The sequence below is a fragment of the Pygocentrus nattereri genome, chromosome 13 (genome assembly GCF_015220715.1).
Source record: "Pygocentrus nattereri isolate fPygNat1 chromosome 13, fPygNat1.pri, whole genome shotgun sequence".
NCBI classification, from domain to species: domain Eukaryota; kingdom Metazoa; phylum Chordata; class Actinopteri; order Characiformes; family Serrasalmidae; genus Pygocentrus; species Pygocentrus nattereri.
This window is the reverse complement of record NC_051223.1, coordinates 2,023,200-2,038,065: the sequence shown is the minus strand read 5'-3', so window position 1 is coordinate 2,038,065 and position 14,866 is coordinate 2,023,200. Positions and strand designations below refer to the sequence as shown.

At 42.8% G+C, this 14,866-nt stretch overlaps 1 protein-coding gene across 5 annotated transcripts in view; it reads right to left on the bottom strand.

The window, feature by feature from the left end:
• Positions 1 to 14,866, bottom strand: part of pcdh15b (protocadherin-related 15b) — a 323,144-nt gene that overhangs the window by 35,011 nt on the left and 273,267 nt on the right. For all 5 annotated transcript variants that reach the window (XM_037544214.1, XM_037544216.1, XM_037544217.1 and 2 more), the window contains exons 25-28: positions 13,609 to 13,718; positions 12,126 to 12,266; positions 8,813 to 8,940; positions 29 to 244 (exon numbers count right to left, since the gene is read on the bottom strand). In XM_037544214.1, coding sequence (XP_037400111.1) covers positions 29 to 244; positions 8,813 to 8,940; positions 12,126 to 12,266; positions 13,609 to 13,718 — 595 coding nt within the window. The remainder of the gene's footprint in view (positions 1 to 28; positions 245 to 8,812; positions 8,941 to 12,125; positions 12,267 to 13,608; positions 13,719 to 14,866) is intronic.

The following is a 14,866-nucleotide window of genomic DNA, read 5'->3' as shown; positions in this document are numbered from 1 at the left end:
AACGGCAGGAAATCAGGCATTCACTCACCACCACCTGCGCACTGCTGCTCAGGCCCTCTCCGTAGTTGTCTGTGGCGATGACGTCAAATCTGAAGTAGGAGCGGCGCATGTTCCTGTACATGATGGCCGTTTTAATGACCCCTGTGTGCGGCTCGATGACAAAGCTGTCCTTTCCGTCCGCTGTCGGGGGGATGATGAGGCGGTACTGCATGACGCTGTAATTCCCTGTGTCTTTGTCCACAGCCTGCAACACACACAAACAGTCACTCACATACCATTTAAAGCTTGGAGTCAATAAGATAAGATAAGATAAGATGATCCTTTATTAGTCCCACAGCGGGGAAATTCACAGTATTACAGCAGCAGCAGAGTAACAGGAGTAAGACACTCAGTAATAGAAATGGGAAACAGTAAAAACAGTAAACAGTATAAACATTACAAATAATGAAAATTAAATCTTTATTTTATTTATTTACCTTTATGGCATTTTTGCTGACGCGCTTATCCAGAGCGACTTACAATTTGATTGTTTTACACAGGGAGGCCAAGGTGGTGTTAGGAGTCTTGCCCAAGGACCCTTGTGTATATCGTGTGTGTGTGTGTGTGTGTGTGTGTGGTCTACTGGGAGCCGTGTTGGTTGAACAGTCTCACAGCAGCAGGAAGGAAGGACCTGCGGACACTTGGGGTGAAGGAGCCGGTCACTGAAGGAGCTGCCCAGTGTTGCCATGAGTTGCAATGTTCATATTAATATTTTTCCGGTTTTATACACAGTAATAACTCAAATCCAGATATTAATTTTAATAACACTTTATTCTCATTGTTTTCACAGCTTTGTCATTTTAGGGAGCGCTCAGCCTTGCAGGTTTGCTCGGATTAAAATGAACACTGTAATTGCTCAGCCCGTTAGAGCAAGTGAGAGCGCTGCCAACTAAACTCTGGACACTAAACACTAAATAAATGGACCCTCTAAGCAGGTCAGTCTCAGCTTGCTTCAACAAAAATTCTGGTAGTTCTTTTGAAGTCTGAACAAAAAAACAGACCAAAGACGTCTAAACAGACCGAAGACGTCTAAACAGACCGAAGACGTCTAAACAGGCCGAAGACGTCTAAACAGGCCGAAGACTGAATGAAATGCTGTCTCCTCCTTGAATAACTTCTCTGCTATGTGGAGAGTTTCTGATCCTGCTTTGTGCGTTTATTTTTTCATCTCTTAAGCTGTGAATTACTAATTATAGAATGGATAGCATCATTTTTAAAACGAGGCTGAGGCGTGTCTGAAGTCATTATAAAATACTCAGTATACACATTTGACTGCACACAGAAATTATACGTATTAAGGCACCAAGGTTTCTCCGTTTTGCCACTCGAGGCTGCGTTGGAGGGATTTCACTCCGCTTTGTGTCATGCAAAACTGGCTCGTTGCTCTAATATCATAAGACAGCTCAAACAAGGCAAACATAAAATCCACGAGCCCTCATAGAACAGAGGACAGCATGATTCAGAAAGTTTGGTGGAGATCATCAGATTCATTGTAAGTCAATTCTATGACTTTCGTTCATACTTTTTAGTTCGGTGTTAAATATGTTAGTGTCGGCCGGACACTGATGGACAACTGACTATCGAGCCCTCCTGCTACCCTCTTCAGATCAGCTGCCCACACCCCAGCTACCACCACCTACCTTGGACCAGCTCCCCACCCTACGCTGATGTTTTCATGGACTCCTACCTATTACTACTACTAACACTACTGCTATTAATATTAGTAGTATAATCACTCTGTAGGTAGTCTGACCAGATGAGGGGTTCCCTCTGGTGAGCCTGGTTCCTCCCAAGGTTTCTTCCTCAGCTGTGAGGGAGGTTCTCCTTGTCACTGTCGCCCCTGGCTTGTGCACTGGGGGGGTTTTACATTCTTGTTAAAACTGTCTTTTCTGGAATTCTGTGAAGCTGCTTTGCGACAACATCCGTTGTAAAAAGCGCTACAAATAAATTTGATCTGATTTGATTTGATGAGTGTGAACGCAAAACAAACCAGAACTAAATTTGCAATAATGTATCGTTTTCTGCTTTGGTCTGGACCACGTTAACCAAACTACAGGTATAAATGTAACCTTAGAATCATCTACAGCTCTGTTCATTATCCTGAACTGATTTAGGGGTCACTTGGAAGGGAAGCGTGATTTTTCTAGTGCGTCTGGTGTTCACACCTTTTAAAATGGACCAACCTACAGATATCTCCACACCAAACGCGGTAGACATGAAAGTACCTCAAAGGCACAGTGATGAAGCAGATTTCTGGGGGAAAACAAGTAGAAAGCATGCAGCATATAGGCCTTTTAAAATGTGGACCCACATTATGAAGAGGTTTATCTAGTTCTTACTTTTAACTGCCATCCTAAAGGTGCACAAGAGCATACTGGTGGATCCCAAGGTGACGTGGCCTGTGATATGACGCCACACTGCGACAGGATTTTACTATTGCAGAGAAGCCTGCAAGCACAATGTTGGCAGTGGGGAACTTTTGATTGACGCAGCGGTGCAGGTCTGAGTAGGCAAAAGTCTACTGAAATTAAATTAGCGACTGCACAAAGCAAAGTCTGTCCGTCTCTCTTTATATCACTCTTTTGGGCCATTCCTACACTGGATGTAGCACAGGGGACAACAAAAGGCATCAAGAGGGCTTGTATCAGGCAGGCTTGTCTTCTCTCAAGAGTAGTGGTTCACATCAATGCAAATTAGCAGAGCGCTGAGGAACAATGTGTCTGCTCTACGAACAATGCATTCTGTTTTACAGCCTGAAAAATCGTCCTGAGGAAATACACACGTTCCTTTTTATCTCCATCTCCTTGTTCAGAATTGATGAACCAAGCATTAGCTTCCTCCCCCAATAAAAAAAGCTATTTAAAGAGGGATTCAAAAGTAGATTAGTCTAATCTATGGGCTGCCGCTGCCCAGCCGCTTGAGCAAAAATCTACTGCAAGAGTCGCTACCAGTCGCCTGCTACCAGGTCTGTCCAGGTCTGAGAGATGCTGACCACATTAAAACACGAAAAAAAAACCCCAAACATTTCCATCTGCACCAAAATCCACTGTGCACATGAAATCTAATAACTAAAGACTGTAACTAGGTCTACAGCTTTTGCATTCACATTTGGCATTCATCTGCTTATTCTGGAATACTGAGCAATAGCTCCCACTCTCACACCTCCCTAAAGTTATTTTTAATTGAGAAGGTTGACAGGATGACATCAATAGCATTTGAAGATAAAAAGCCAAGACAAACACTCTAAGTAGGAGTGACATGTCTTGATGCATATTTCAAGTTGCAATATGTCAGCAACTGAAATGGCTCATCTAACTGCGATTGACATGGGTAACCACCACTTCTTCAGAGAAGAGTTTGGCCTTCGATTGGGCTTAAATGTTCATCCCATCTCACTGTCAATTCAATTAGGCTCTAGATCACAACGCTTGCAGATTGTAACATCTGATGTGGAATTGTGACATCGCAGGAAGGATATAATCATTTTTTGGCACAGTTCGGATGTCGTGCCGGCTTTATGAATAATTTATTTCACATTTAGTTGACAGGCACTTTCAAGAAGTACCAGAATCAGTCTTCATTTTCATTGCAAATGTGTTAGGAGCCTTTATCCAACTTTGTTGATGGCCTTTGTGATCAGGAAAATGAAGCGTCTCTTGAAGGCCCCCCACATACTTCAACAACCAGAACACACGGAGGTTGAGGAGCTCGTATTTCAGTAAAATCTAAGCTTGCTGTCTCCTCAGCATTCCTAGGCCTGATATGTTTACATAACAAGACATAACTAAACCAAGATATATCTCAAAATTAGCCAAAGTCAATCACATTAAACCCCTTTTGCCACTACATTCTATCACCTTCTTCTTCCGAGAAAACAGTTACCTTAGAAAACTGCATCTACTTCGGTTTGGGCAGCTTTAACAATTCCTGCTCGATGCATTAACTCAATAGGACCAGTGGCTTCTAATATCGCAATAATGTTCCACTCAGCATTGATCAAAAACATCCGTGTCCGCAGCTGGATGCAACAACAGCTGGCAGAAAGATAAAAAACTGATATGACACTATTGATTAAAAGTTAAGGATTATTAAACTGAATGGAAACACTGCCGTACCAAATCATACCAAATCAACACAACTGGCAACACATATCCACACTGCTCACTGGCTAATTTAACCTACACTATTTGGCCAAAAGTATGTTGACAACCCTCCTAATTACTGAGGTCAAGGTGCTTCCGGCACACTCATTATTAACAGGTGCACAAAATCAAGCACATAGTCATGCAGTCTCCACAGACAATGACAATAGAACAGGTCAGACTAAAGACTTCAGTGTCTTTAAACATGGAACTGTCATGCCTTGCCACCTCAGCCACAAGCCCAATTAGATCAGCCCCAGTCAAATCCAACAACAGAACAGCCACGAAGCCGTAGACCTCTCAAACTCACAGAGCGGGGCTACCAAGTGCTGAAGCGCGTAGTGCAATAAAAATCACATATCTTGAAATTGCATCTCTCACTTCAGTTCCAAACTGCCCTGGAAGCAATGTCAGCATTGGGAGCTTTATGAAATGGGTTTCCAGGGCCACATAGCTAGTGGTGGTGGTAATATCACAACCATGTTCACCAGCTATTCAGCCTACAGTAGTTTAGCTGCTCATTGTTTTGAGGTGATAAGGAGTGTTATTCCTGCACATTTCAGCCTAGAGCCAGAGTTCGGGTTTTTTGGTTTGACTGATATTACACACAAGTTTATGTTTACTGGTCAAACATTTGCCACGTTTGCCATCATTTGAGCTAAATAACTCCTACTTTGCATGGAAATAGAGATAGAGGCAAAGCAATAATAATAAAACATACTTGACATCAGCCTTTTCTGATTGATTTTTTTATTTGAACATAACCAATCAGGTTGCCGATGGAACAGGTTCCACGATCTGTGTGCCAGAATTAAAAGCTTTGCTTTGCTTGAATTTTATTGCTCATCTGCAGCAGCTCCTGCTCCAAGAACGATATGAGTGCCTGTCAAGAGTCAGGCATTAAAACAAGCAGACTGTGCTGACATGCTGCTAGAAGAAGCAGAAAAGCATGCTCGGATGCTGATTTCCCCCATTTGGCGCAAAGCATCACAAAAATGTGCTCCCACCAGCAACGTACAGAACCAGGGTTCACTTGGAAGGGAACCAAGACCCGTGATTTTTGTGGTTCATGCACCCAAGTACTGTTGAAGTCTTCATACCTGTGAAAACTAAAGAAAAGGTTTGATAGCTCTGCACCAAATGCGGTAGGTGTGAAAGTGCCCTGAAGGCACAGCAATAAAGCGGACTTCTGGGAGAAAAACTGAAGGGATGTAGCATATGGGCCTTTTAAAGTTGGACCCAAATTATGAAGAGGTTTTTCTACTCCTTATTTTTAACAAGTTTAAGACCATTATGTGGCAGGCCAAGCGTTCTCTGGAGCGCTGAATCACATTTAACTATCTGGCAGTCTGATGCACAAATCTGGGTTTGCCGAATGCCAGGAGAACACTACCTACCAGAATCCAAGTGAAAGTGTAGTGGAGAAGGGATAGTGGTCTGGGACTGTTTTTCAGGATTTGGGCTAGACCCCTTAGTTCTAGCAAATGGCAATGTAAATGTTGCAGAATACAAAGATGTTCTAGATAACTGCATGCTTCCAACATTGTAGCAAGAGTTTGGGAAAGACCTTTTCATGCTGCAGCAAAAGTAGGTCCATAATAACGTCCTTCAGAGAGCCCTGACTTCAATCACACTAAACACCTTTGGGATGAACTGGAATGTTGACTGTGAGCCTCATGTGCTTGACCGCACTTTCGACTGAGTGGACCCAAACTACATGTTTATGCACATGGGATGTCCAAGAAGCTCACATAAGTGTGTTGGTCAGGTGTCCTCATACTTTTGGCCATATAGTGTAACATTAGCAAACAGGTTAGGGTTAAGACATCAACTTCAATACTGTTTATAAATCAAAGCCCATATTTCCTATGATGTTTTTTCTCATAGCCATCGTGCGACGAAAGAGGAGCAGGCATCAGTAGATCAGTAGCCCACGGGACTCTTAAAGGCATTCAGAATTGATAACGGTGCATGGAGGTGGATTGTGTACTAACTACACACGTCTGCAAACATTACACTTACTTATTTAGCAGCTGCTCTTAATTAGAGAGAATTCAATGGTAGGTGAGTGTAGTGTGAGGTGTCTTGCCTGAGTACACTTATTTCTGTAGCATTTAATGTTTTGAGTGTTAAGCACTGGTGTTATACACTATTCCGCCTTTCAAAGACTTTAAATAGATAAGTACTGGGGAACTACACATGAATCAAAACCAGTTTTTTTTTCTTTTAATTCTCCACATTTGCCCTGCTTTTGATACACAACAGAAGATGTCTTTAACTCCTTGAAATGCCAAGCTTATTGTATACTGAGGCTTATTATTCAGTAACTACAGGGACCTCTGTGCAAACTGGTTAAACTGTTCTTAAGTGTGTAATAAAACTTTGGGCACATGACTGGAACAGGCGGATAGAGGGAGTTAACCCCAGACTGGGTGACTGGATAAGGACTTACCTGCACATAAACAAGCATTTAATATGCTATTTGTTAATAAGTAATATTTTGGAGCGCAGCACAGGATCCCACAGCCTCATCAGAGAAAATTTACAATTTTACATGCTTTTGGTGTTTAGTGCTTTTTTGTGATCTCTCACTACATTACCCACTACGCATTATGCAAATGTGTCACACAATCATTGAGAAGTGCAGTGAAGAGATCCTGACTGTCTAACCACTGATGTAGAGGTTAATGAATACAGATGTGACATCTGGGTTTCCAGCAGTAACTGCATTAGCTGTCTAGCAGGAAAAAGAAATTCTAATGGCCTACCCATGAGCATTTGGCCTAAAGCAGTTGTGGTTTTTCAAAAGTTCCTCCTACCTTCAACAGACGGTGGCTCTACTGTATGAGGCAAGAAGCCATATCCACAACAAATGAAGGGATTCGATATTTTATTTTGACCGAAGTGCCTCGTTAGGGGTGAATAGCCAGTCATTATACTTATTATGAGAGATTACCAGTGAGTGAGACTGATCCTCTGACCACCCAGAGAGTAAGAGTGACCTTAATTATAAAAGGAAAAATTATAATTCAAACAATTTGCTTTTATCACTGTGGCATGTGCCCGTCACCTAGTCCCCAATGACGGCTGCGAGAGTCGGCAGGAAGGCAGAGCCCGGACTCCAAGCCCAAACAAAACCCTGCAAAGGCGGCAGGGAGAGGATGAAATCTGTGAGGGAGTTGGGGACGTTACGTGAGTCCCGAGTCCTGCCACCTGGGCACCGCCTCCATTCCTGCAGCGAGGCCACTTTAATTTGCCTCACGTTCAATAGCGGTGGCCCGAGCCCCTCTCGGCTCAGGAGCTCACGCTGCTCTTAATGAGAACCAGCTGATGCTGATGTGGCATGGCAGTGGACACCTTTATAAGGAGCAGAGAGGGAACAGAGAGGGAGAGGGACAAGCAGCAGAAGACTGAAGAGCTGAAACACTTCAGTGGGAAACGGACTGAAAAGTCTCCTTTGAAGCCACTGAAAAGTGGCCAGCTTAGCTTTGGATTTGGTACCGAGTTGTTTTGTTTGTGTTTGGAGTGATTATAAAGTTAAACGGCTATTGCAACCATCAATCTTGCCTCCAGCATTCTCCATGAACCAGGGGTAGCACAGGCCGTACTACAATAATGCGCAACATATTTGGTGTCAAAAGTTTGCTGCCTCAGTTTTGCACTGGAGCAACCAAAACTTGCCTCAAACTAAGGCGTAATCTTAGCTAGACTTAATAATGTGGTTTAAAATACTGTATGTTACTACTTTATTTTCTGGAAAAACGGACGATTGTACAACAAAGTTCAGGCTGCCAGATGGCTACCACTATTGTCAGCCAAGCGACCTGCTTATGCCTTGTTTTCTTTAAGGAACAGTATGTCGCCTCATGTTGGAAACCACATAAGAAAGCCTCCTTGAGGCATGTCTGAGATGACGCATGCGTTTCGCAAGATGTTTATGGGGAATAATCATCCTTTATTCTTAGTTTACTGTCTTATTAGCCTCAAAGCTCAACTTCAGACACCCCAAACAACTGTGAGGAAAACCGTGTAAATTCATTTATACATTCTTTTATTCAATTCTTTTCATTTTTTACCTCAAACATGGCTTTATGAGAGTGAGGGGAAGAAAGCAGAGAGGAGAAAAGGAGTAGGAGAAAATGAGAAAGAGAGGGAGGGAGAGAGAGAAACACTGAATGAAGATGCACCCTGTGCTGGAAGAGAAAGCCTGGCTGATTTACGAGGATCTCTGTAGTGGCCTCTGTCTGTCGTCTGCGCTATTGACAGTTGTGGTGAGATCTGTATCAGGCAGCCTCAGCGGCCTTGGCATTTCACAGGCTGCCAACTTTGAGAAGAGCCAATCTCTCAGAACCCAGCTGGTCACACATAAGGACCCCCATCCAACACCTCTACTCACTGGACTAGTGTCTCCTATAATAAAGAGCATTGGAATCCTCTGAAAACTTTCAGAAACATTGGCACTGGCAAGACTTATAGCCACTTAGTGTCTGGGGCAGTTATCTGTCTAGACAGAACTGTCAAGACAATGGATTAGCATTTTGTGCCAGTGAAGGTGGACGAAAATACTTCAGTGTGAGTCAAACTCAAAGAAGTCTGGAAACAATGTTTTGTAGAATGTTCTAAAGCTGTACCTGGACCTGCAGGACGGAGGTGAAGGTCTTGGCATCCTCGGCAACCCCAGCTAGATAGTGCGGTTTGGTGAAAACCGGGAAGTGGTCATTCTCGTCCTGCACCGCGATGAACACCTTGGCCGTGTTACCTGCAAACAAAGCAAATTAAAAATAGCGTGCGTACAGTTTGCCTTTATTGCTGCTTTAATTCTTCTCAGTAGACTTACTTTTGTTTTTCAAAAAATTTGGCAGGGATATTTTTCCAAACCTTAGTCTTAGAAGTTGGTTGCATTTTCTCCACTTCTTACGATGCAAGTCATTTCAAACACATTCAATGATGTTGAGGTTTGGACTTGAAACGAATTGCTAGTCAGTTGTTCTCAGAACACCAGCGGCTTCATTATTTAATCTCAGTCATGGCTTTTGACGGCTAAACGTCCTTTCAGACCCATAGTGTTGAGTTCATAGTGTTTCTCACAATGAAAGGATGGAGATGTGGTTGGTTAGTGTAGTGGGTAACACCTCTGCCTTCTACAATGTAGACTGGGGTTCAATCCCCACCTGGGCAAACACCCTACGCTATATCAATAGGAGTCCTTGGGCAAGACTCCTAATGCCGCCTTGGCCTATCTGGGTAAAATGATCAAATTGTAAGACGCTCTGGATAAGAGTGTCAGCCAAATGCCATAAATGTAAACACCTGTGAATATTTTCATATCTGAGTGGAGTTTGATTTTCTCTTGTCTCTCAAAGTTGAAAGCTTCAATTACTCCAGGATTTTGGATACTCCAGATTCTTCATCATGAATGCATTTAAAGCACTTTCAGTATATTACTTTATTAAAATTCTATCTCAAAACTATTGAAAATGTGTATGTTTGTATCCATTTCATGTAACCATGTTCTGGGATGTACCTTTAGAGGCAATAAATGTCTTGTTCCCATCATCAGCACTGTGACGAATACTACTAATAGTACTACATTTTGTAAAATTGGAGGAATTCTCCCAAAACCCTTTAAACTCTAGTCTTATTATTCAGTCATTAATCTTAAAATGTAGTATTCTATGTTGACAATTATGAATTACTTAGTGACCACTGTAAACCATTTATGTAGACTATGCAGTTACGAGAGTGAGGAATGGAAATGTAAAGCCACTGATTGATCCTTTAAAGAAGAAACAAACAAAAAAAAAAAAATCACTGATTCTATCCTGATTCATCCGATTCGATAGACATAACTTTTATACACTGCAAAGCAATGCTTGACAGTTTACACTCTGTTCTGTCACTTCAGCAGAATGCCGAGTCATGTTGTGCTGCAGTGAGAGACAGCAAGAGCAATAGCGCCATTCATCATCTGAGAGAATGCAGTGCTGATGCCAAAGGGAGGGCTTCCAAAAGATTCTCGTCCTATCCCCAGTGTGGCACGAACCACTCAACCACAGTATGGGCATTGCATGAGAACAATACGCAGGAGGACTATACCACTAGTGCATTGCTACAGGCTGTGTTTTTATGAAGTGTTCTCGTTAATTGAGCGAAAGGCCTTCAATCCATTCGGTTCAAGAGGCCACGCGTCATCCCCCGGGGCCAGAATAAATCAAACAATGTGGCTTGCTTTCACGCTACCTCCTCTGCATTTAGAGCTGGAGTAGTGCCTAATGTTCTGGTGGCTTCATCAATTGATGGAGTGTTGAAAGAAAACACAGACCTGTTAAGATCGCTGCCAGATCATGCTGCAGTCATGCTCTACAAGCAAAGCCACCGTTCAAAGATAGCGAAGGAGCACTGAAAATGTATTTGGCATGCACACGCTTTTCATCTTGACTGGCTTTCAAAAAGCTGAGATCTAATCAAACTCAAACTTGACTGTGACTCTTCCAAACATATTTGCATATTGGCAGGGGTGTAGCACCAAAATTTGGGCTCCGGGCATAGTAATGTGCTCAGGCAACCCAAACTCCTCTCTTCAAAGAAATGAAAGGAAAGTGAGGGAGGATTATGGTTAGTTAGTTCCATCATTAGCCCGTGGTCCAAGGCCTCTGCATACTGGGGCTAATGAGATAAATAAATGATCGCCTCCAGCGACCCCATCACACCGATCAAAATTTTCAGCTCCAAGTGACATGAAGTCCCAAACTTCATGACAGAAATCCATTTGAAACTGACCTGTGTTACAAGATTGGGGTTAATGTGCCTTTAAGAGCTGTATGTGAAAGCGCACTATATTTTGTTTAGGTCAGTTTTGGCGGATGCAGCGGCAGTGTGTGTGATTAGATATAGTGGGGGTGAGGAGGCTGCTGCTTGGTCTCTCTCTCTCTCTCCGCCTAGTGTTTTAGGCCAGTTAACATCTACGGCTCTCCCCTGTTTTGTTGAGGCTAGCTACGTTTGTTTTTGAGTGCTTAGACTGTTCAATAAATGAAAGACGTGCTGGGGAACTCGGCCTGGACTCCTGTGACTCGCTCTGAAGGAAGAAAGATAGGTAAATAAACGTGGGTATCACCCTAGGGCGGTTAGCTCTAGCCCAAGGAACTACAAGTTCCACTGGTTCCTGTCTACGGCCGGGAGAAACAACTGCCAGAGAAAAAAAAGGTGACACCTGTCACATGCTCTAAAGCCCTAGAGCTGCAACTGGTCAACAACAAGCAACAACACCAAAAATGAACAGGAAAGCAAAGCGCAATGGTGACTGACCCTGGTCCTGGAGATCTACTGTGCTGTGGCGTTAAGTATCAACCTGTATCTAACACGCAATCAATGCATGTTAGATACAGATTCAGTGCAGACCAATGCATCTGATCCAGCCAAGCACTTCAATGAGCTGAAGCAAGTGTGTCAGAGTGCTGTTGGAACTAGGGCTAGGCAATATGATCATATTTATTGTTATTGTGATAAATTACATCTCACCATTTTCATTCTCAGTGCTTGTGTGTAATTTGCGTGTGCATGTGTTGCCTGCAACAGCTGCCTGCTTGACTTTAAATATGACCAAAGCAGGTGGCAGCGAGGGAAGTGCCGTAAAAACTCAGGGACCTCCAAAATGAGAAATTATATTTTAATAAACCGTCCCTGGCTTTGTCTTGTTCAAAAGCGGGGACAGTAATATGCTTTTTTAATGATGTTGTAACTGGCTATTTCTTTCTAAATGAAGTTCTGAAAGAAATAGGCTATAGAGAGTATCATAGAGGTAAAGTAATGTGTATGAGATTATCTTTTCCAGGAATGAATCAGTAAAGTAATCCAATCTCAGAAGTCATTTTGAGTGGTTACCCCAGCACCGACTATTTGAAAAATGCTTTAAATGTGGCTGCAGATCTCTAGCGGCTGACTCACTTTTTGAAGGTGCCCGCAGGTTGGAGGAGACCACTCTCATAGAGTCGGCCTCCACGCGCAGGATGTAGCTGCTGTTGCTCTCATAGTCCAGTGTCTTGGCTGTGCTGATGATTCCAGTGTTGTTGTTCAGGGTGAATTCACCTGTGGAAAAACAGAAAAACAACTCACTGCTCGAGTGAAAAGTTTTTAGTCCAAGGCTAAAACTTAAGGAAGACTTTACTTAAAAATGATAACTTCACAAAAAATTAATGAAAGCTATTTGTACACATTCACTACTAGTTAATTTGCATAATGTTCTTAGTAGCCCCCACTGGTTTCCATTCGTGATTAGGAGCATTAGGAATTTTAAGCAAAGTTTTCCATTAGTTTCGGTCTAAAAGCCATCCGGCAGTAACGCTTTGGGTCAAATTTGAATTTCAGATGCAAGCGCACGTCCTGAGACTCATTACCGTTCATTAAGGATTATTCCAGCACTTAGGTGATGTCACCGTGTTAAACACCTAGGATTCAGCAACTTTGAGGGCTACGTTGATTGCCTTATCCTGCTGCTTTTATGCCCTCTAATGAAAACGCCACTTTGATTACCTGTGTTTTCTGATTCCGTCTGATGAGGAAGAACCAAAACCAATTCCCCCTCATTTCCGACTGGCTCCAGATGTATTCAAATGCGATTCCCAATATGGCAGGCAATTTCATTTGAGCATGAGGTTTAATCATGCTGATGATGGGCTTCTATCTCTCAGCCTCTGTGTGCATCTCTCTCTCCCACCACAGACAACATCAGCAATAAAGAACTCTTCCTCAAACAAAGCCTTCTGTCAGAGAGCTTTGGAGCTCTCTCAGCGGAGTCTTCCGTCCGAGCCTGTGGTATTTTGTTATGCCATGCACAGTGTTGAAGTTGAAGAGTTACAGAATCTAATTTGTTACATTGCCAGATAAGTTGCCCTGCAAATATTTACACTATGCCAGACAGGTCAGTATCGGGGGGGTGCAAGTGATTTCCCTCAACTCAGACAAGGCGATCATCTGTGTACCATCAATAATGTAAACACAGCATATGTTATTTACCCCTGCCAATAATAAACGCATTATGTCATTTGTCATTATTTCTGATTCATAGCCCATTGAAACAGGTGAAAGTCGATCAATACCTTTGCTGCACGCAAAGTCTTAACAGAAAGGAAAAAAAAATCCTTAATATTTGTCACATCATTTGGGTTGTATAATTAGCGCTGGTCATAATTCTATTTGTAAATAAATGTACACAATTCCTTCCTAAGTATGTCATTAAAATCATATTATACATGCAACAGAATTGGTTTTATGTTATGAAAAATAATGTGAATATTGGATCAAAGCTAATCTTAAACCTGCTGATACAGAATGTAATAAATGTAGTTAATTATGTAGCCAATCAACTACGATACAGAGCTGTCAGTGATATCTTTTCAGTTAGGCAGACACCTGTAGTGTATATACTCACCCCCTTCATTACCCTCGATGATGGAGTAGACAATGCTTTGATTTATGGCAGCAGCAAGGATGACACCCACGACCCTGCCGACAGGAGCGTTCTCACTGACCGGTGGAAACCTGCATAGGCACACAGACACAGTGGGGCACAAATTACACATGTGTACAGTAACAGAGCATGTGAGCGGTGCAGAGTGGGAGCAGTGCAGGGAGTGGAGCGGCATTATATTGCCCAGAGTGAGGAGCATTGGAGTTCTTTCTCACTCCGAAACTGCTCCAAAACGCCTCATTGGACGGTGCTTTTTCCCCCCATACTGTCTACCTGTGCTTAACATATATAGCGGCATATTATGGTTGTTATTTAATGAAAATCTTGTTTTTATATACACTATATTGCCAAAGGTATTCGCTTGTCTGCCTTCACACGCATATGAACTCCCATTCTTAATCCACAGGGTTTAATATGATGTCGGCCCACCCTTTGCAGCTATAACAGCTTCAACTCTTCTGGGAAGGCTTTCCACAAGGGTTAGGAGTGTGTTTGGGGGAATTTTTGACCGTTCTTCCAGAAGAGCATTTGTGAGGTCTGACACCAATGTTGGACGAGAAGGTCTGGCTCACAGTCTCCGCTCTAATTCATCCCAAAGGTGTTCTGTGGGGTTGAGGTCAGGACTCTGTGCAGGCCAGTCGAGTTCTTCCACACCAAACTGGCTCATTTGTGTCTTTACGGACCTGCTTGGTGCACTGGCGCCCAGTCATGCTGGAAAAGGAAGGGGCTGTCCCCAAACTGTTCCCACAAAGTTGGGCTGGTGAAGCTTTACGAGTTCCTTTCACTTTTGAATTGAACTATGCAGAAAAAATGCAGATAATGATGCCACTTTGCACTGCCCTGAGTTAGCTCCTATTGTATGTACAACCACTATAAAGAACAGCCTACAAGCAGAAGCTTCCTCGCATTTTAAAGTTGAACTTTGTCAGGTATAAGAAAGCAAACAGGGAATGCCACCTTAAACCAGTCTATAATAGAACATATTGATCACAGCAGCAGATGTAGACCATGTGTGCTTTTCTCCCCAAGCGTATTCATATCCTTTCACCCAAGGACAAGAATACGCTTTATTCTTTGTGATACGGCAGGATAACAATGACATGCAAGCTGAGTTACTGGCAGGGAATCAATGGCCCTGCCTGCCAGACAGCTTGATTATTTCACACGCGGCGTCCTGGCTGAGAGCACGACTCCATCTCATTTTATGAAACAAACTCAA